Raw genomic sequence first — 21,662 nt, forward strand, 5'->3', positions numbered from 1 at the left:
GGAAAAATCAGAGATCTTCTCCCACAGGCAAAATCCATGTCTGAAAGTGGGTCTGGGGGAACAGCAACTCATTAGGCAGGTTATTAACACAAAGAAAGCAGAAAAGAGGTAATTCAAGATGCTGCAGTTGTTGGGAAGCCAAAATTTCATTCTTGTTTTCAGTGTTCTTACTTATTTGGTAAGTCCGTGGACGTGATAGGCAATTAGTTTTTGCTCCTAAAATTATATCTTTTGAAAGCTCCAGTCTCCTTAAAACTGTAGGAAAAGCATAGATCTGGCTTTCTGATTGTTTTACAAGTATTCAGTAAGGTAGGTATGTTTAAAAGTTTTCTTTTTAGTTTCAAATACTAACATCTATTTGTTGCATTGCTAGAGGCTTGAAAAAGTCTTAGCGTAGTTTTAATTCATTTGTGATTCTGAACTATATGAACAGATAAGTGTCAGGAAAGTTTGTATACAGCTGATAATCATATTTGTGATGAAAAAAAAATATAGTCTTTTAGGGGGAAGTTTTAACTTGCCAAGATTTCTTGAGTAGAAATAAATATTTTAGAGCTATTTGATTAGATGAGTTCTGCAGTTTGAAATCTAGACTAAAAATGGCACCAAGGTTATAGATGTTGTCATGTGAAAGCAAGATTATTACTGGACAAAATCATAAATGTTACAGAATGAAATTAACTGGTAATACATAAGGTCTATGTGCAGAAGAATTATGCAGCTTTACTTGGCCTAAATATGAAAGTAAATCTAGGTTTCTTCTTGGGGGGAGGGGAGAAAGTGGATTTGAAAGGAATTCCTGTAGAGTGGGACACTGAAAGAAAGAACAGCAGCAAAAATTGAGAGTTTTAAATCGCCATGCTTTGGGGAGAAAAATACATCTAGAAGTGTAAGTCTTAAGACTATAATTTAAAAAAAAAATTGGGGCATGTTCTGTTGAAAGCAGCATGCTTTTTATTTTGACGTGTATGGTTAGATATTTGGTCAGACACAGTTTACTTAATGAACCAGTGACATTTATTTCTGTTCATTATAATTTGATATAGAAAGCTGATATATTTATTCCAATTCAAATCACAATAAAAGATATAAATGACCCTTTTTGTTGAACACAGAATTTTGAAAAGAAATTGTATTTTTAATGCCAAACATAGCATAAAGAACTGGGTAGAATAAATGGACTGTTTCCATCAAAACCAAACTCTTAGTTTTCTATTCATTATCATGCTTATTGTTAAGCTCCACTGCATTCTTCATTTGAAGAAGCAAATAAAAAACATTGAACTTCAGAGGATTAATCATATAGGTAACTATCGCATGACTGAATGACTCATAAATAAATAAATTCTTCAAATTCAGCTAAAAATCTGCCGTCTTTTCATATGTTTAAATTATCATTTACTAGTATGTAGGATAGTTAGTACTCTACCTGTATACTGCTTACAGTAAAGCTACCATGAACTTGTACCCCAACTCTTAGGTCATCTCATCGTTTTATGTTGAATGGGGAGGAAACGCTATGTCCTTCATGGGAAAAGGTGTTACAAAAAGCACGGTTCTTTGCTTGCTTCACTTATCTCATGAAATGATGGCTCAAGCCAAGGATACGGTGAGTGCATTACGGTTGTCCTTATCATTTGTGATGGCTATGCACAGATATATTATAACTGCTAAAGTTAAATGATGGCTTTTCATATGAGGTGGAGGAAGATGTTGCAACAGATAGTAAAAATTACAAAAATCAGGTAATCATCTCATTTGGTTATAGCATTTGATAAATGAATAGAGTATCATATCATATACAAAAAAGCTGAAGATTGAGTTCTAACCTTACTGAAATCATTCTTCAACTAATTCTGTGGATTTAAAAAGGCCTTCTGTTAGAATAAGGTATAATTTCCTTTTTATAAAAAAATGAGAAATCAGCATTTTATGTGGGAGGAATAAATTTAAGGGTTTATAACAGCATTATTTCTTCAGCCTTGTATAGATAACAGGCTTTCTAGCATAAGTTTATACATACGTGTGTGTATTCTTTCATGTGTGCATATATATATATAAAAGAATATATACATACATAAGAGAATTATTGTCTCACTTATAAAAGAAGCTATCTTTACTTATTAGCAAAATTGATATCTGCTCTGTGTTCACATGCGTATTTTGAGAACTAAATTTATGAGAGTTTAGAAAAAATGGCCTTAATCCTGAAGCAGTTAAAGCAAATTCGGCAGTTTAGTATAATCATTTTGGAGAATTAACATCCACTCTTGTTAATATCTGTGATAGCCACAAGTGAAAGGCTTTCAATATGATCAAGTACATATGTTAACTAGAAATAGCAGTATACTTGCATCTCCAAATTCCAGATGTCTGTTTCTCCAGTTCTGTACTCCTTCAAGACATTAAGTGCTGACAAAGTTTGTTAAAATTGCAGGGGGACAGAGTATTAAGTACACTGCAGGAAGACTGCAGCCTCCAGAGAATTAGAGCATAAATGAAGGAGTAGACTTTCTTTTTATATCAGTCTCGTAGAATAATATGTATAGTAGCATAATGATCTGTAGCATTGGTTTGTGGCTGTAAGTCATAATCTGTGTGCAAAATAGTGTTACTGTCTAGACTTTACTAATAACTTATAATCTCAAAGAAATTTTAAATCCTGGCTGTTGTTTACTATTATGTGCTTTAGTGTCAAATCTTATGGAGAGAGAAATACAAAATTAGCCTTCTTCCTCTGTGCAAGCAGTGTTATACAAGAGGTACACTGGATAGCTATGATTTAAAAAAAAAACTACCCAAACTAGCTTAAAATGCACAGTCTAACGACTTGAAATTAAAGCTAAAGCAAGTTATTTTTTTTTCTCATTAGCAATATTATGAACCAGTATGGTCTTTCATTAGTAGAAGGACCACCTTGTTAAGTCAGACATAAGATCCTTTAGCTCATACTGATGGACAGAAGTAACTCACCGATGTTTGTAGGAGTACATGAGAAATAGAGCATATACTTAGGGTGTACTAGAATTTCTGCAATGTTTTGTTTGTTTGCTATGGTATCATTTCATTGGTCTTGCTTTACTGACTTATATTTTGTATTTCATTTTGTATGTTAATGCCCTCCCTCTCCAAATTCAAAGGTTGTAAAATACTGTGCTTTTTGTAATTCATATTGTGTATATTGAGAAGATCCATGCAAAATACTCTGCTCTGAATGAAACATCGGTCATCTATTTTGTAAAAATGTACAGGACTGAGATGGTCAGAAGACACGTACATAAAATTTTAGGTTATGCATTATGAACTGAATGCATTGTTTGTGCAGTGCTATGGTTAAACTGAGCACTTTTCAGGTATGGGGGTTTTTTAACCTCAACTAAAGAAATTAATTTGCAAAATCAAGTATGATTTCATGGAATTTGCGGCTTAGTAGTATGTAGCAGTCTGCGTGACTTTGTTTAATCACATGGCAGGTTCATGAAGAAAAAGAATGAACTACGATCAAAGAAATAATTGCATGTTCTTATTTAGTAGTTTCCTGCAAATGTGTAATATAAGAGAGAAAGACAAATAATGTTAATAATAATCACAAATAAAAAAATGTAAGGAATAGATTTTGAATGGCAATAATTATCCCAGTATTTCAAGTAAATTATTTAATCTCTCTTTAGCACTGCTGTTCTATTTCTATGTAGAAGATGACACATTTAATTTTATTCAGTAAGTGAAGTCAGCAGGTTAAATACGTGTTTATAGGGACAGAATAAAAATCTTTTTTCCTGGAATATCAGTGTTGTGTGCATTTAAAGTGTTGTAGTATGTAATTGGTAGCTCAGGCTGTTGGTAGACTGGCATGGCACTGAAAGAGTTGTAAAATTACTTGTTAATTTATTTTCTGTTTTCTAATCAGGACTGGGTATCTCTTTGGTCTTTGCCTTACGATAACCGTGAAGAACAAGTTACTTCTCAGCTAGGTCTGGCATGGCTGGTTCCTTTATGGGTAGATAGAGACCCTGAGGTTAGTTAATGCAATGTTAAGTTGATATCTTATTTTGGCCCTTAATTATTTGCAAAATTTTTTTTCATTAATTTATTCAATATTTAAACTACTGGTTTGCATTATTTAAAATGTTACTGACTATGTTGTGCATAACAATAACAACAAAGTTAGGGAGAATGTTTCCATATAAACATCTTCTGAGAAATCCTTCCCTACATCTTTTGTGCTTTCATTAGTCACTCATGATCATGATTCATAGGCAGTATTCATTGACATTACAGTTACTTAGCTGCAAAGCAGAAACATTTACATGAACTACAAATTTAGAGCAAATGTATTTGATACAAATCTGTTAAATTACATGCATTTGCTAAATGGAACTATTTTTAAGTGGTAAAATGTGAAGAATATTGGAGACTATGTTAGTATTAAGTATTCAAAAATCTATTTTATTAATTCTGTCATTTTTACGTATACGTAATTGTGATTATGAGTATACAGTCAGAGAAGTATAGGAAAAGAGGTTGTTACTTTTTAAATGATTCCGTTAAGCTCCAGTCTCACTTGATACAACTTAATAATTTAAAAAATGTGTTGCTAATTACTGTAAGAAATATCACTTTGTGGTGTGCTTGTATGTACTAGGTCAGATTTACAGCACTTGGAATAGGATCAGCTCTTACATCTCTTGAAATAGGATGCATTGCTTTAGCAGAAAGTTGCCAGAACATTTCAGGAGGGCTGTGGGGAACTGTGATAAACATCCTTCTGGACCAATCTGAATGTAGCATGGTACGCAGGGAGGTATGTTTCTTGCGTCCTTCTGCTGTCTTAGATTGTCAAGGTTTTTTTGATTAAGGAGAAAAGATTAGTTTAATTTTTTATTCTATATATCTTTCTCTGATGCTGCACAACACCTACAGCAGTTAAATACTACCTAATTAAAATAAATGTTTAGCTTCTTATTTAGAATTGCTCAAGAAGCAACAAATACAGATGACTAGTGTAAAAGCAGAAATTATCTAAATAATACATGTGAATGCATAAAAACTCCTAAGGCTTACTTAGGCAGACAAACAGGTTGCTAAAGCATAACAAATTAGCCCAGATTTTAATGGCTGTTTTGTTCCATTTATGAAAGCTTTGATACCAACTCATCACCTGATCTGTAGTAAACATCTCTTCATTGGAGACATGAAGTAATCTAATTTGCCTAGGCACTAAGGTTTATTTGTGAGAACGGAAAGTTTGTTCTCTGCTAGAACAGCACATAGAACTACGTAATACTGTATTTAAACTGTGTACATGTTTTTTGCAACTTCCTGTCAACTCTAGTTGTAAGGTTTTTCTTGTTTTCCAATGACAAAGAAAGAACAACTGTGACAAATAGTGGGTTAGTTTCTTCCCAGCTCTGGTGCTCAACTACTTACATATTCCACAGTAATATTTTGAATTTATTTCTGCAAAATGCTTTTAAGGATATATTCTTCATTGTTTTATTTAACTTCCAAATCATTTTAGTAGTCTCATAAGAGTCAAATTATTGACAAAAGATTGACAAAATATGAAAAAAGCAGTTTCAATCCACCCACATATACATGTGATATATTTGTAATACAAACTAGAAAAACACACATACTATGTAGTTAGAAAGGAAAATATTTGGAATGTATGTGTCTGTCGCAATGTGTCCCCCACATTGTCCCAATTATTTTACAATAATTAAAAAACAATACATGGGAACTATAGAGTGGAGCGTCATAAACAGTTATCCAGGTTTTCCTGCTCAGGGATTTTTTTCCAATAGTTCTTGTTATGTAATGCTCATTCAACAGGATTGACTACTGGAATAGTGATGGAAGTATTTTACAAAAAAATAAATTTGTTTCCTAGTGGTTTCTATTCCTCTCTTCCTTGTCTTTTTTTCTTACCAGCCTTCTCTTGTGCCATGCCCTAATGACATCTATCATAGGTGAAGTCTGAGAGGGGGTTTAGGTTATATCCTTCTAATTATTCTTTTTTTCCAACATGAACATGAAAATTCTTTGTGTTTCAACATATGTCTAAAGCAATGGGATAATATGTAGACTGTGCTGTTCAGTCTGATGTGGGTTTTTTTGAACTGTGATGTCTAGATGGCAATATGGTGCTTTCGTTTCTTTCAGGCTGCTTTTATTCTACAAAATCTCCTTGTGATTCCAATTCCTACAGAAGACGTGAAAGATTGTGTTTGGCAAGTGAGTGACTATTACATTTGATAAGAAAGGTCATAGTGTCATAGAGATCTTATGTCAGTATACCTGTAAAATATAAACTTAAAAAATTACATGTCTAAGGTAACATTTTGGAAAGAGAAATATATGAATAGGCAAACTTCTTTCAAACTGCCAGCAAGCTCAAGAAAAGAAGCAAAGTTAGTTTGTATATGTGTTACATTTCACGAATATAGTATATTTGGGCTCCTAGGTAACTTGCTTACTTACATAGTGTCATTAATGTTTTAGGATAGAAATTGGTTATTTCTTTTACCCACACTTGGAATGCAACATGATTAAAGGGGTAGGAGGAAGAAGATGTTCTGAGAATGTGGTGTTTTGAAAGAAATATGTAAGTGATGAGAAACAATCGTTTCCAAAGAAAGATGAAGCAAGTTGTTGCTTAAGTCAATTTAAATGCTTCTTAAAAACATAACCCCTTGCTCAAAGCAGGGTGAACTAGAACACATTGCTCTAGGATGGAAACTCCACAACCTCTCTGGACAACCTGTCCTAATGTTTGACGACCTTCACAAGGAAAAAGTTTTTTCTTAAGTTGAAATAGAATTTCCTGTATTTCAATTTTTGCTCATTGCCTTTTGTCCTGCCACTGGATGCCAATGAGAAGAGTCTGTCTCCCTTTACTTTCTCTCATCAGATATTTATACAAACTGATAAGATCCACTGGAGACTTCTCCAGTTCTGATCTTGAGTCAGTCATCTCATGTTACCTGCAGCAAGTCTGGTTCATTTTACATAAAGATCTTTGGATCTTAGTTCCCCATTTTTCAGATTTTTGTGGCCTTGATACCTATTCTTTCTGTCCATCTTGCTCCTTCCAGTATGTGAGATCGTACCTATATGAGAACAGTGTATGTTATTTTTTTGAAGAAATTTGCAGATGCAATCGTATCCTGTTTTATCTGGTTTTTTTTTGCAAAAGATCAAGTTAGTGCTAAAAGGCATTCCTCCTATTTTACTAGGATGAGTTATCTATGATTCAGCTGCACCCAAAATCAATTATGCTATTTCTTGCAGAGCTAAATTTTACAGTGTGTCTTATCTTTCCTTTACAGCTGATCATAAAGGAAGATGTTCAAGTAATCTTATGAATCTGGCCCTTGTTTCAGTCTTATTGCTTATTACTTATATTTTATCATTATAAATAGTAATGATTTAAATTCATAATAGCAAGGGATTTACAAGGGCCAGCCATTGTAACTTGTCAATAGAAACTCTAGTAAGAGTTACTTACTCTTTTTTTAAACATTTCAATGACTATGGTGAGGTGACAAAAATTGAATCCAGTTGCAGAATTCTGAATGAATTCCAGTGCAATTAATAGAAGCTTTAAGTCAATGTGATTCTTATTAAGTGCAATTTAATGGAAATTGCTCATCACTTAATAAGTGTTCATGCTGAAAGATATTATCAAACAACACTTTATGGTAACTGGTAAATTAAAACTGTTGAAAATACAAACAACAAATTAAAATTGTAAGATACCACCAGGATCAAATTCTGTATTTCAGAGTTACTTTTTTTCCTGTCACTCTGAGTAAGGTGGTTTGTCTGTTGACATTAATGCAAGCAAGTTCAAAGGAGAGCTATTAAGTGGATCTGGGTGAATAGCAGGAATAATGTACCGTAGCCAAAGTAGAACATTATCGTTTTATCCCTTAGGCAAATAGGGGTGGAAAAGGAAAGGCTGTTAGTAGAGTTTGTAGGCCAGTATCTTCACAAGGCTGTCCATAGTGTTGCTGTTATCTAGTTGATCTGCTTGTAATAGTTCATTGTGCTATGTTACTTTACAGAGTGGCATAAGAAATTTTTTGTCATGAGTAAAGTCAAGCTGTGTAAAGTATTCTAAGACTGCAACATGTAGTGTTGTATGAAGATTACTGAAGTCAGAGCACTTTATGAATATAATTGATGAGTAACTCTTTCAGGGCACCTGTTGTACAATAAAGTATCTGGTATAACTTTTTAAACTGGCAAAGATGGTTCTGGATAGTAAAATTTTGACTAAATTTAACAAAATTTCCGAAGTATGCATTTGGCATAGTTGATACAGTCTATGTGTATTGCTGACAGTGTACGAGTGCAGTTTTATAATTCATCGTTTACATTAAATACTACATTCTTCTTCAAGCTGTCATATCTGATTCACCATTAATTGGCATAAGAGGCAAATAGTGCAAATAGTCTGTTTATATATTACAGAAACCAAAAAGAATGAGCAGTAGCCATCCAAAACTCTGATTATAACTTACCCTGTAACACAAAATAGTTTTACTGCTTCTACTTGATCTGTGGTTTTTTTGTTTTGTTTTGATTTTCTTGGAAAGTAAGCTTGTATTCAGTGTAAACGGAGGGGTTGGGGGAGATCTAGAGCCTCCTGGGAACAAGTAGTATTTTTCAAATTACATATTTGCAGTTGATCTGCTTCTCTCTCCTGACTGCCAAAGAAAGATTCTGATTAGCACTGACAAATTTTCTTTCCATAATTTTAAATAGTTTCTTCATGAAGTACTGCAAGATACCTCCTAAAACTGCCTTGCAGAATGTAATTGGTTTGAATTTTTCTGAGTCTGGGTTCTTTTGCCAATTAACACTTCTAAATTTGATAGTCACTCTATAACAGGTTATGTTGTAGCTTAATAAAACTTCCTGTTTTCTTCTGTTAGCATAGAAAACACTGGAGAAATACTGTAACAAAGGCAGTCAAATCAAACTGTTTATTTGAAATAGGACTATGAAGTCTTTCTTTTCAGGTGTAAATCTACTGCTCTAGAAAGTTTTCCCTGAGGTCAGTATTTAAAAAGAAATGACTGAAAACCATTGTTCAAAGATAATTTCTTTCTTTTTATGTCTTGTATTCTAAATATTTTGTAATAGTAGATTGACATGGTTAGATGTAGTATAATGGCAGTATACTTCAGAACAGGATGACCTTTTCAGGATATTCACTCTTATCTTAGTATGAATGTGCTCTTTCTCTAAAGAAAACTTTTACATTAATTGATATCTGTAAGTAGAATTAAATGCGAAATTAAAATTGTAGAGTCTCTTAGAGTCTCTTGATACATATACTGTCTTAAAACTACCCAGTTTCATGTTTCCATGGCTTTCTACTTACTGGTTAACAAATTCAGAAGCTAAATAGCTACTTCCATTTTGCTAAATAATTACTGTTTTTGTAAAATATGGTGATTTAGCTCAGCCTTAATAAAATCTACATTTGATTGTTGGAATCTATTAGTTACAGCCTGTAAACCAGCTATGTATACACACGCATATACGGTATTAGGCTTAATTCAGGGGTTTTTGACAGTTTATTTTATGTAAAAGATTCCTTTGAAGAAATGATGCTTATGAATTTCATGTCTTCAGGGTCTCTGTGTACATGATGAAGAATCTGGCCTCTCTCAGACAGGAAAACCTGCACTTAAGGCCCTTTTGTATCACTGCCAATTCTATGAACATGTGAATCAGATGGTGAAACACTGTTACCTAGGACGTTTTATTTTTGATTTGAATTCTTCCAAGGAAGACAACCTCATCATAGAAAAAGGTGGTATAACTGATAAGTGATCTTAATGTAATCTTGTATTTTAAATCTACTTAAATAACTTCTGGTTTTGAGTAACTTACCTCAAATAATTCTTACTAAAAATGGAACTGAAAATGAATATATAAACCAGGAACTTACATATGTTGTCAAAATATTGCTCTGAGGATTTAAGAAGTAGATAAGTCACTAATTTAACATATCTCAGAAAAAGCTCTGGGCTGTTATTTACATCTTTAAAAAGTTACTGATGGAAAAGATGTAATTGGTTCTGCAATATGTTTTCTTGCAAAATATTGAGATAAAAGACTTCTTATAATTGTGACTTTATGACAGACCAGTACAATGAAAGTTTAGGGGAAAAAAAGAGTATGGACTATTTCTAAGACTCCTACCTGTTTCTTGATGTGTTCAACTTCAAAGATACATGAGTAGGAGTGGACTCTAATATGCTGAACTTAGCTGGATTCTAAGACATTCAGATATAATCTAGTTCATAGACTGATCGAATTTGATACTCAGATTGGATTGTTTTGTATTTTTGTTTAAACCTGTATACTCTTTGAGTGTTTCCAATCTAACTTTTTTATTGACTAATTGTTTTCTGAACAATATTTCTAAGTCTTACTATGATGCATTGTGGGAACTCACATTCTTGCCCAAATGTGTATTATGATCTTAAGTTTAGAAAGCTAGGAAATTCTTCAGAGAGCTCAATTAGTAAAAACTGTTCAAGGGAGGGAAAATTAATAAGTTCATCCTTTTTTATTTCTTTTTGTGTGCCTAAGTTTCTGTATTTTCATCTTCTAAGGCTACAGATTTAAACAGTTTGTGTAGGTCTGCTTCTGTTAAACTTATGTTACAGAAGCATGAACAGAAGAGGGATGTTATTTCCCCTACCAAGTTATGACTTTGACAGACCCGAGGAAAATAAATATTCTTGGTTAACTCACTTGAGTTATCAGAGAAGTACCTCAGCAGTATACAAAATTCCAGTCATAAAAATCCTCAATTTCTTTCGTGGCTGCTTTATTTACGTATAAGTGTAATTTTTTTCAGTCCAGCACATTTCACTCCTCCCGTGATCCTCTTATTTGTGCCTCTTGGTAGTTCTGTTAGCTGATGCAATATCGTATCTAAGAGCAACTCAAATTCCAGGATTGTAGAACTTCTCAGTGAGCAGTTGAGATACGTTTTATAAGGTTATTGAAAAGCAAAGCCAAAAAAATGTTTTTTTCTGAGAGCCTTGAAATGAGGACAAAGAATGATGTATGATGTTTCAGGAACAAGAAACAAAATTTTTATTTATTTAAAAAAGGGGATGGGACAATGTTTACTCCATCTCTAAAACTATAGTGCTTTCCTGAAACCATTTCTGTTATTTTTTTTTTTTCCCCAACGTATTTTCCTCACATTTTTCAGGAATATGAAAAACCTCATCCACAGAGTTATGTTGAAAATAAAATTAGTTAGTTCAGTTTAGTAATTAGCTAAGATAGGTATAGGACTTCTACTTTTGTGGGTTTTGCACACTGAATCTGTGTAATCTAGTGCTTTATTCTTTGTTGTTTTCTAAATATATGACAGCCTCAAAACCTATTGTTGACAGGTTTGTGCTATAAAATTTTTGGCACTTTTTATTCTGAAACATTTACAAAGTAATTCTGCCTTCATTATATTTATGAATATGGGTTCTCTTGAAACTGCTTCTCTTAAAATGCTAATTTGAAGTATTTTGAAGATGAGGCCATCTGTTCATTATGTTTGTGCTGTGAGACCCCAGTATCTTCAATACTTTTGTACTATAATGTTTTAAATAAAACTGAATCCAAACTATTTCAAATGCCTAAAGGCTATGCAACTGCAGTTTGAACTAAGTGAACTTTTTCCAGACTATTTTATGTGCTGCTGAAAATCGTGTTTTATTTAATTTCTGTTTATTCAAGGGATTTGATGGGTAAGAATTTAAAGGTACAATGAGTGAAAACTTATATTCTGAGATCTTCAGAAGGAATTGTGGCTGGCTACTTTTCTGTTTCACTGAAACAATCCTTTGAAAAGCTTGTTATGCTCTCTGCTGGTCTTGTAGTAATGAAAACTTTTTTGGTTCGATTTTGATTTCATTCTTTTTTTCCTACAGATTTTGATGATTCTCTTAATCTTTGGAAGGCTCCATCCAGTCAAAGCCGATCTTCACATTCTCAGTCAACGTCTGAAACTATGGTAACTTGCAGAGTAACCTATTTATTTCAAATATAAAGTTGTTCACGAAATGCTTTGAAGAAATTTAGCACTCTTACAAATGATAAAAAAAAAAACAAACAACAAAACACAAACCAAAACTGAAACTAAACTGAAAATTAAAAAGCTGAAACTAAATTGAAATTTACTCTGAAATAGCTTTAAAATTAACCATAAAAGTTTTCTTTTGGTTATTTATGGTTATTTACCTGAGCAAAAATAAATAAAATAGCTTACCTTGACTAGCTAAATGCATAAGGCAGTGCTGAATTCTGTAGCTTCTCCCAACAAGACATATTCTCTAGAGATTACTTTGTAATTGGCTTTATTGAACAAATGCAGTCATCTCCATCTATAGTTGACACTTCAGCTGCTTTTATCCAAACTGTCCTTTCAGAGTGTACCTATATTTACACTATATAGCTACGGAACCGGATCAATCAAAACCACATAAGTACATTGGGTTAAAATCATGTTCTGTGTTATAATAAACTCTGGATTCTGAAAATGCTTTTATAAAATATAAAAGTGGCACAAGTGTTTGCAAGACCCAAAACAGACACAAGAAATATAAGAAAGGACGTGGCTGCTTGAAAAATTTGTTTCTGGCTAGCTTGATTACTGCAATGAAAGGCTGTAAACATATGCTGTCTTTCAAGATGGCAAATGCAAAGGAAGAGAAATTGAAATACATTCTTCCAGTTCCAGAGTAGATTTGCAATATCAGATCAGGCTGTGGAGGAAGATTTTATAACATTCATTAGTTACCTGATAAAAATCATATCTTTTCAAAGACTGCAACATAACTGCAAGAAAACTCCGACATGTTGCACTGAAATCAATTTTTATAATTTTATATTTTCTTCAAAAATTTTTGATTTATGAATAAGCATGTAATGTAATATGGAAGCCATAATACAGCTCAGAATTTTCTTGTCTTTTAAACAAATGTGCTGATATGACAGACTGATAAATCACAACAAAATGCTATCTTATTTTATTCACTAGAATTGTTGTGCCCAGATTGTTGTTTGCTGTAGATCATGATAAAAATAAAAACATAGAAAAGCCCGTATTGAAATTTTGTCTCAAAATATTTCACAATTATAATTTTTCCTTACTGTTTTGACTCTCTATTATAAATGTATTGCTGTCTAGTACTGTTACTGTTATCTGGCATGTTTTTAATAATTGGGGGAAAAGTATACTCTAGTTTTAAGCTAACATTTCTCTTTTTCAGAAATTTTATTAACGAATTTCATTTTCATTGATCTAAAACAAAACACCCCTCCAAAAACTGTTAGTGTTATTTTAAACACAAATATTCAAATTTAAATATTTGAAACAAAAATAAATGAAAATGCACGTAAATCAGGAAGTAGATGCTAACATGAATACTGCTTAAAAAAACATTTACGTAAGAATCTCAGGTTGTTTAAAAGCAGTTGTTTCCAAATTGCTTTTTACTGAATAAATTGAGTGCCACTTTCTTATAGGAATAAAAGTTGGACAAATTTAATCTTGTTTTCCTCATGTTACTTGAGGGAAAAGTTAAATTTCAGCAATTCTTATCAGGGTTGAGTGTCTAATCTACTTAAAATTGTGCTTGAGTTCTCATGAAGAGTTGAAGAGTCCATTACATGAAGTTACTTCAGCTTCAGTAGTTAAAAAAAAAAAAGAAAATAGGGGAAAATAATTTGGAATCTACTAGATCAAATTAATGTATTCTTATTTATATGTGTAAAGCAGCATCATGGTTTAACATAAAGGCGTAGCTGTACAATTCCATTTAAAAAATGGACATCTAATTATTTAAAGTGGAAAGCACAGTGTAAAACTAAGATATACTCATTTGTATCAGTCTTCCAGATGTTGTAGACTTCATATTTACTAAGGCTATGCTTTTACAGCTAATGTAAGAAAGTTTTATTCAAGTTTGGTTTTTGATTTGTTTTGTTTTCCTTCTTCCCCTGATACATATGAAGATTTCACACAAAAACTTTGATTCTCATTTATAGAATTTAATTTAATTTCCATTTGTCCTTCATGGACCTTTTTAGCAGCTGTAAACTCTTGTTTTTATTAACTAAGTTTCTTACCTTTAAAACAATATCAGTGCTGACATGACAGACGGTAAGTTTCCAAGCTGGAAAGCAAGATACAGAGGTCTGATGTTCCAATGCCAGTATTAATTAGGAGAAGAAAGATAGAGGCAGAGAACTGAGGCTAAATAAAAACTGTATGTCAAGGGGCAGTTAATGATCATTAAGTGTCTGTCTAATAAAGTTTGGAAATACTTTTAAAAACTCATCCTGAAATCAGGCATTCGCAATTTATTCCTATGTAATTTCAGATTTTATTCCTACAGTTTGGTGCAAAGCTTTCTGTCTTGATATATGAGAAAAAGAAATACATTTGTGAAGTCATTACCAGAAGTTTGTAGAAGTGTGTCTCTAAATTCTTTGTACTGATGGTACCAGGAAGATGTAGTTACTTCAAGTCCACTAGATGGCATGCTTTCCTCATCACAGATGAAAGGGAGTCTGCAGGTCTTATTGTGTATGGTACAGATTTGATGACAACAGCCACAAATAATTGGGAGTTACCAGCTATCAAACCAAGTAGAATTGTTTCTATTGGAAGCTCTTCTCTGATATTTTAATAACGTGGGTTTTGTTTTTTTTTTTTTTTTTCAAAAAAAAGTTCTTCTAAATATGTCCATATGCATTCATGTCATGAATCTCAGTCTAGGAAGATGAACTGCTTTTTTCTTCAGAACGCCACATCTTGAAGATCTTTGAAGAAGCAAAAGTGTTGTCTTTTTACTGAATTATGTGAATTTCTTTTCTGTGAAAAGATAAGATCTGCTGGATTTTTTTTAATATATGAAAACAATTCTGACAAAAAGAAAAAGACACTTAGTTTGCTCTGTTTTCAGATTTCATGCGATCAATACTTTGGGCTATCTGCTATCAAAGGCTGATTTCACACAGCGTTCATGTAACATTAAGTGAAAATAGTATCTTAATTACTTTTTGGCTTCATCTTTTCTTCCCCATTCCCAAATTCGCAGAAAATAAAATAGAGAAAATTAAAAAGAAAGTACATTAGTAACCGAAGTCTTTCTCTTTTTTTACTTTAGTCTATAAAATAGTCTGTCAGAGGTCTTGCAGAGGCCATAAGTCCAATTTTGCCCATTTTATAAAGAATAGCGATGTGGGCATAAAATCAATGATTCAAGGTCATGTAAAAGGCAGTAGCAGAGCTGGATTGTCTGTGCTCTGTTAACTCATATGCACTGTATTTAGTGTCTTTAAGATTTTAGTGGATTACAGATTTTTGTCAAATTTATCTTTATTTTTCTGTAAACTGGAACATGGATACTGTAAAAAGTCCAATTCTGAGAAGGTTAAAAATCTTTGTCTTTTATAGAATTCATAGTTTAAACATTAATTCAGGTTATCATTACAGAGAACAAATCCTTATTCTTATTTTAACCAAGTTGTTGTTTTGTGTTTAGTACATATGATTGAGAACACAAGTCAGCACGGAGATACTTGCTTCACACTGCATGAATACACTAGGGCTGTTCTGTGCCCAGGACTGCTTAGCAAAATGAGCAGTTATTTAAAAACTTGAGCTAAAATGATGCAGGTTAAAGATCTACAGACATTTCCCAGATAGCTTTAGGTCATGGCCATTCTTTCCTATGAAATCTTCTTGCTATTTTATAAAAATGTGTGCTTTATTTTCTGGAACCATGGTTACCAGAGTGCTATACAGTTAAGTGATTTAAGCCTTTGAAAAGAGAACTGAATAGAATTAATCACTGCAAGCCTATTAAAGCAATGCCAGAGGGATTTTTATACTAGAGATTAAGAAAAGACTTTTTATTCAATTCTAGTAGATAAATGGCAAACCCCTCACATTTCTCCTGTATTTTCACTCAGACAATTTTTGTATTCTTTTGTATTAGTTCTCATCTGCAGTCATCATCTCCCTCCACACACAACCCTTTCTTTTCCCTGATTAAACTCCCTTCCAAAGTCTGTTGTTTCACTGTTAAGCAACAGAATGCTTCATTGCTTCCAGAAATAATATGGTGGCAGTAGTAAATATCCTTTACTAGATACAAGTCTCAGACCTCCAGTTCATCCTTATCAAAGGTGATTTATAAAAGCAGTAATATCTTTTCTTTCCTGGAAGGCAGAGCTTTGTGGAAACAACTTCATTCTGTTACTGTATGTTTTCTGTTAAGATAGCAGAAAATTTCTGGTTTTAACCCATGTCCCACTGAGAAGCAATTACCAATAAATGTTCCATCAGTGCAAGAAGCTGATATTTTTCTAACCAGATAAAGCTTTCATTGTTTTGGGTTTTTTTAATTTATCTAAGACTTTATTTATTTGCCCGAACTATTTAGACAGTTTTAGAAGATGCAGAAATATTTGTGCAATGTGGAATATACTATTCACTAATATATGAAAGCTTGTATAAATTCATAATAATATCTTTAAGATGACTCTCAGCATAGTAATAATTTGGTTTAGGGCTTTACTTGCTGCAGAAGAACCATATGGACTGTTAGAAGTTGCATTTTGGGCTTATACTTTTTAAGAGAGTTACGGTTTTTGTCATTTATTAGAATGCTTGGAATTGAAGTATAATGCTGAATAAATGCAGAATTTACCATGTGTCAAGATGGATTGATTTGCTCTAATAAAAATAATGGATTTTAATAATTATTTAAATCAGCAAGCATGAATCTTTAAATTATTTCAGTTGGCAAATATGGGTTTTATTTGTAAATCTAAACAGAATTTGAATTTCAGTTGGTCAGTATAATTTGGTACTGCATTTTGCTAACAAGAAAATTATTTAGCCAAGCATGTCCTAGTGTTTATGTGACCCAAGTTATATGTGAATACTGGATTTCAGACACACACTCCAAATCTCACTGTAGCTTGCCTTCTGTGTTACAATAACCTTCTGGCTTTTTTGAGGAACAACTGAGCATGCTTGAGGAAAAAGATTCAAGACTCTGGGATGGACAGTAGTGGGAGACCAGAGGAAAATAGGGGAGAGAAGGGAGTTACAGTATGGAGGTGACAGCCTTTACTCATACAGAGACTCTGGTCTCAAGTAAAGATGTGCTGATAGAAGCCTAACAATATCTGGAAGTGATGGGGAGTGGGAGGTGGGGTTAAACCTACTAGGGGATGAGAAAAGACTAAGTAGAGAGTTTCTGTAGCTCAAAATGCTGCTGAATAAATCAAAGCCAAACCTGGAAAGCAGTGACCTAACTGCAAGGATACAATATCTAGGAAGGGAGTAATCTGTGATTTCCTTCCCTCCACCCTTTTTGTCAATTAAGTCACTTTTGACTTTTTCATAAGTAAAAAAATATTCCAACTGATATTCTAATAAAATTTTAAAAAGAAAACCTTTGAAATATTTCAGTCTTCCTTAGAAAGCTCACTGTGAGGAAAAGTCTAATAACATCCTTCTTTAGGCTGTGACTGTCTTGGGATTTCATTGGATTCCCCAACATTCTGTATTCTTTACACTGTATAGTGACACTCTTGAAAAAAATTTATCTGATGTGAATTGTCCAGCTAGAAAACAAAAAACAGAAGTGAAAAGATAACCTGACACAAGAGATGCTTAGCACATACTCTGAAACAGGTCACAGGTCTTGTCGTGTCACAAAATATTAAGCTGGAGACTCTAGGTCTTCTGATCTCAAGCTTGTGGTTTTAAACACAGTAGCAAGGGCATTAAGAACTCTTGAAAGCATGCAAAATTAATAATATGATAGATAATGTAGAATTGGTAGAAGGAGCATGGTAGTATGACAGTAAAATTATATACTGTCATGAAAATATCTCCTATCTTCACCATGAAATGAATACATGTAAGGATCACAGGACTAAAGTTAAGAGAAGTACCCAAAGTTGGAAAGACTCTGGAACTTCAGCTTTGGCTGATGACTAATGCATTTGTGATATTTTTATCTGAGCGTGTCCTGGTACAAATGGACAAGTGCTGATGTTCAGTAGAGCAAATAGTCCATGAAAAATTTGAGTTTAAATGCTTCAGTAATGCCTTTCTATCTTAGTCCAAATGTAGATTGAGTCAATTATATGGATGAAAAAGAAGGACAAAGAGGAGGAATTTCCAGTTACATGGGCATTGATCAGTTTTTAACTGAAATGTTTCAGGCTGTTCATATTGCACATCTTTCAATAGTTTCAATTATTACATGTTTATAAATTCTATATATACACATATATACAGATTGGTTTTGAACAGTAATTTTTATATTGTTTTTGGTTTTGTGGGTTTGTTGTTTCTGGTGAATTGGTGGTTTGTTTTCCCCTCTCCCCCGCCTTCAAGCAAAATATAAGTAGAAGTCTGCTCTATAAAAGCTGGAGTCAACTAGTTTCTTTTTTATGTCTTTCTAGATATGGTCTGCATCACCATCCCTGAGGAGTGTTTCTGAGCTTCAGGCAACAGTCCCAACAAATTCAAACAGTTTTATTCCTGAAACTGTAGTTGATCGGCTTGTGGCACAAGGTAAGTCAAACTTTGAGTTTGTGCACATGATGATGAATACAAGGTACTAGCCTACCCATATTTCAGTATTTGTACATGCGTATAAAGCTTGCATTTTGCTGGAACAATCACCGTTGATGCTTCTAGTGGAAGACAAACATGAAACACTTCCTTTAAAATGAAATAGGGTGAAACAGATTTGACAGAAATAAGTGAAAATGGTTGATACTGCTTGAAATGTAACTCAAGACTTAGGTTCTATTCCTGTCATTCAGTTACCCTTTCAAAACATTCAGTTTTGGTAAAGCTGTTGTATACATACATGCACATATACACGCACGTGCACACACACACAGTTGTATATATAGTTCTCTTTATATGTAGAAATATATAAAAATGTCTATCATGTAAAAAAAATGTATAAAATGATGTATATAGAGATATTTACAAATGTAAAATATTTTTCCGTTAAAGAAAGAAGTGAAAATTTATATCTTTTCAAATTTACCATTTAACGATTATTAGTGACTTGTAGAAGGAACATTTTACTTCAGAACTATTTTAAATAATACTTTGTGTATCTGATTTCTTGGCTCTTTGTTGTTTTGTTTTTCTTTTTTTTTCTCTTGTTCCAGAATGTACTGTTTGAAATGTAGAGGGAACTTGGATATCTTATGAAAAAGAAAAAAAAAAAATTATGTAACTGCTCTAATTAATCTTTTGTATTTTTTTCTTTTTCTTTTTTTTTTATTAAACACATTCTAGGTCAAAGTGATACAACCACAACAGAATCTCCAAGTCAACATGATTCTCCTATGCTTGCTACTCTGTCTAAACAGTATGCTGTAGTCACACCTGCCCTTTTGTCAGCTGTTTGCAGCCTTCTGCACAACCTGCTCGTTGTCACACCAAAAGATACTGGAACTGCTCTTCAACAGGCACATTTGCTAACGGCTCTCAGCAGGTATGAGATCAATAACTACTGAACTACAAACCAAGGTGTGGCAATAGAGGTGAAAAGTTTGAAATGAGATCTATCAGTTTCTTAGCAAAACTGTTAAATATATTGATTGCTTCCTGCTTCTGAAGTGTTCAAAAATGCCTTTATTAAAAATGCAATCAACAAAAGAAAAGAATTTTTGGATTTTTTTTTTTTTTTTCACAGAAAAGGTAGTCATATTGGTGATTCTATTTGTGGTGTCTGTCTTCTACAGGACTACTCTATTCCTCTGGTAATGTTTTAGGTTTTTGTCAAGATGGCCATTTAGTCATCCTTTTTGGAGGGGTAATTTTAAAATTATTTTTTCTTGAGTAGAACAGTACATGATATAGTCAGGTATTCAGAATTGCGGTTAATTTTATGATTTTCTTCTTGGAATTGTATGCAATATTTTGAGGATCAGCTAAGGGCTATCACACTAAAAAAAGAGTAAATAATGCTTGCTAGATTTGGGAAAATATTAGGTGATAGACCCTAGTATTTTGTTTCTTTTTTAAAGAAGGAACCACTTCAAAATAGTCTTCAGATTGTATTCCATGTTTCCAGTTGCATCATAACAAATTCTTTCATCTGTAGAATGTGGTTGGAAGTCCTGAAGTGAAACATGAAAATTTGTTCAGTTTGTTTAAGGTTTTTCAAGAGCTTTTGTAGTTGCTTTTCATATTGCAATTAATGAAAAAAAAAAAACCACCCTTGTCTGAATACAGTTTATATTATTGCAGAACTGTGTATTCTTCCACTGGAAAGAAAATAAGTGATCAAATATAAACAATTTTTACCAGTACAGTAACAGCCATTGGAATTTGTTAGTCTATTTTGAAACAACTTAACTGCTACTGTAGTTGCCATTGCACTAGACTTACTGCTAAACCCCACTATTTTAAGAAAGTGCTTCAGAATTGGTTTTTACTCTGTTTATTTAAAATGTTCTCTTCTATGGAATGTTAAGTTAGGAGAATGTTTAATTATTTAAGTATATTTCTAACCAACTTACTTCATTTTATTTTAGTCTTGTAAGTGCTAATCTGGTTGAGAGGTGTATCTTGGAACTGAAAGCTCCATTGGGTCATCCATGTCATATAGAGCATGTAAAAGCTCAGGTTAGAGAAGCATTTGTTACTTTCTAATTTTTTTAAATTATGAAATTAATTATGTTTGCATAATCTGTATTCATTAACATAGTCCAGACATACTGCTATAGGCTACATTCATGTGAATCTCTGTGCTTTTGACAAGGTTTAGGAAAAAATGAACTGTGTTATATTCAACACAGAACAATTAATTTCTGTGTTAGAACTATACCTAGAACCATCAAACTAAAAACCAGTTGTGTTTTAAAAATACATATTGAGTTTAGCAGTTACAGAAATCACATAAAAGAATATATTTGTATGGTATTGAAGTGCAAGCCAGATACAGTTACTGACACATTTCATATTTATTTTCCGCAACAAACCTGGCTGCTTTGCTTTGTCTCCAATCCTGCAGACACTTGCATAGTTCTCAACTAATTTTGATGTATGCAAAGCATATAGGGTTACTGCCAATGGAACTACTTTTGTATCAGATTTAACTCTGTATATATAACGTATAGAACATACTATGTTCATGGCACAGCACCATTTTAAAGCTTCTGTTGCTCTGCATTCAGATTTACTTTGAAGAAAGATACCCAAGTTATTAAGAAAATGTGTTCTGCAGAAATCTTGGGAGAATAAATAAATAAATAAATACATCAGGAATCATTTTTTCCTAAAGCTTCACATAGAGCTTCTGTTTTCAGGAAATGCACATATATTTATCAATATTAATGACCATTTTAATGTTTTTCTTTGTGAGCTTCCGGAGAGTATTATGCTGTACATGTAATGAGAGTCAGGACTTTCTCACAAGGAACTTTATTCTTTGTCACTAGAAAATTGATGTCACACATGTATTTCCAGATTAGGAATTCTGTTTCATCTTCTACAGTAAAAATTAGGAGAACAATTTTCAATTTATATATTGTTATTTCTTTTAAGTTGTGTGTATTAATTCAAA

At 32.8% G+C, this 21,662-nt stretch overlaps 1 protein-coding gene across 1 annotated transcript in view; it reads left to right on the plus strand.

The window, feature by feature from the left end:
- RTTN (rotatin) overlaps positions 1-21,662 on the plus strand; it is a 92,834-nt gene that overhangs the window by 45,268 nt on the left and 25,904 nt on the right. Inside the window, exons 29-37 of the mRNA XM_068396472.1 lie at positions 1,481-1,609; positions 3,911-4,018; positions 4,646-4,804; positions 6,166-6,237; positions 9,649-9,829; positions 11,967-12,049; positions 18,532-18,643; positions 19,388-19,586; positions 20,632-20,722. Coding sequence (XP_068252573.1) covers positions 1,481-1,609; positions 3,911-4,018; positions 4,646-4,804; positions 6,166-6,237; positions 9,649-9,829; positions 11,967-12,049; positions 18,532-18,643; positions 19,388-19,586; positions 20,632-20,722 — 1,134 coding nt within the window. The remainder of the gene's footprint in view (positions 1-1,480; positions 1,610-3,910; positions 4,019-4,645; positions 4,805-6,165; positions 6,238-9,648; positions 9,830-11,966; positions 12,050-18,531; positions 18,644-19,387; positions 19,587-20,631; positions 20,723-21,662) is intronic.

The sequence above is a fragment of the Nyctibius grandis genome, chromosome 3 (genome assembly GCF_013368605.1).
Source record: "Nyctibius grandis isolate bNycGra1 chromosome 3, bNycGra1.pri, whole genome shotgun sequence".
In the NCBI taxonomy this organism is placed as follows: domain Eukaryota; kingdom Metazoa; phylum Chordata; class Aves; order Nyctibiiformes; family Nyctibiidae; genus Nyctibius; species Nyctibius grandis.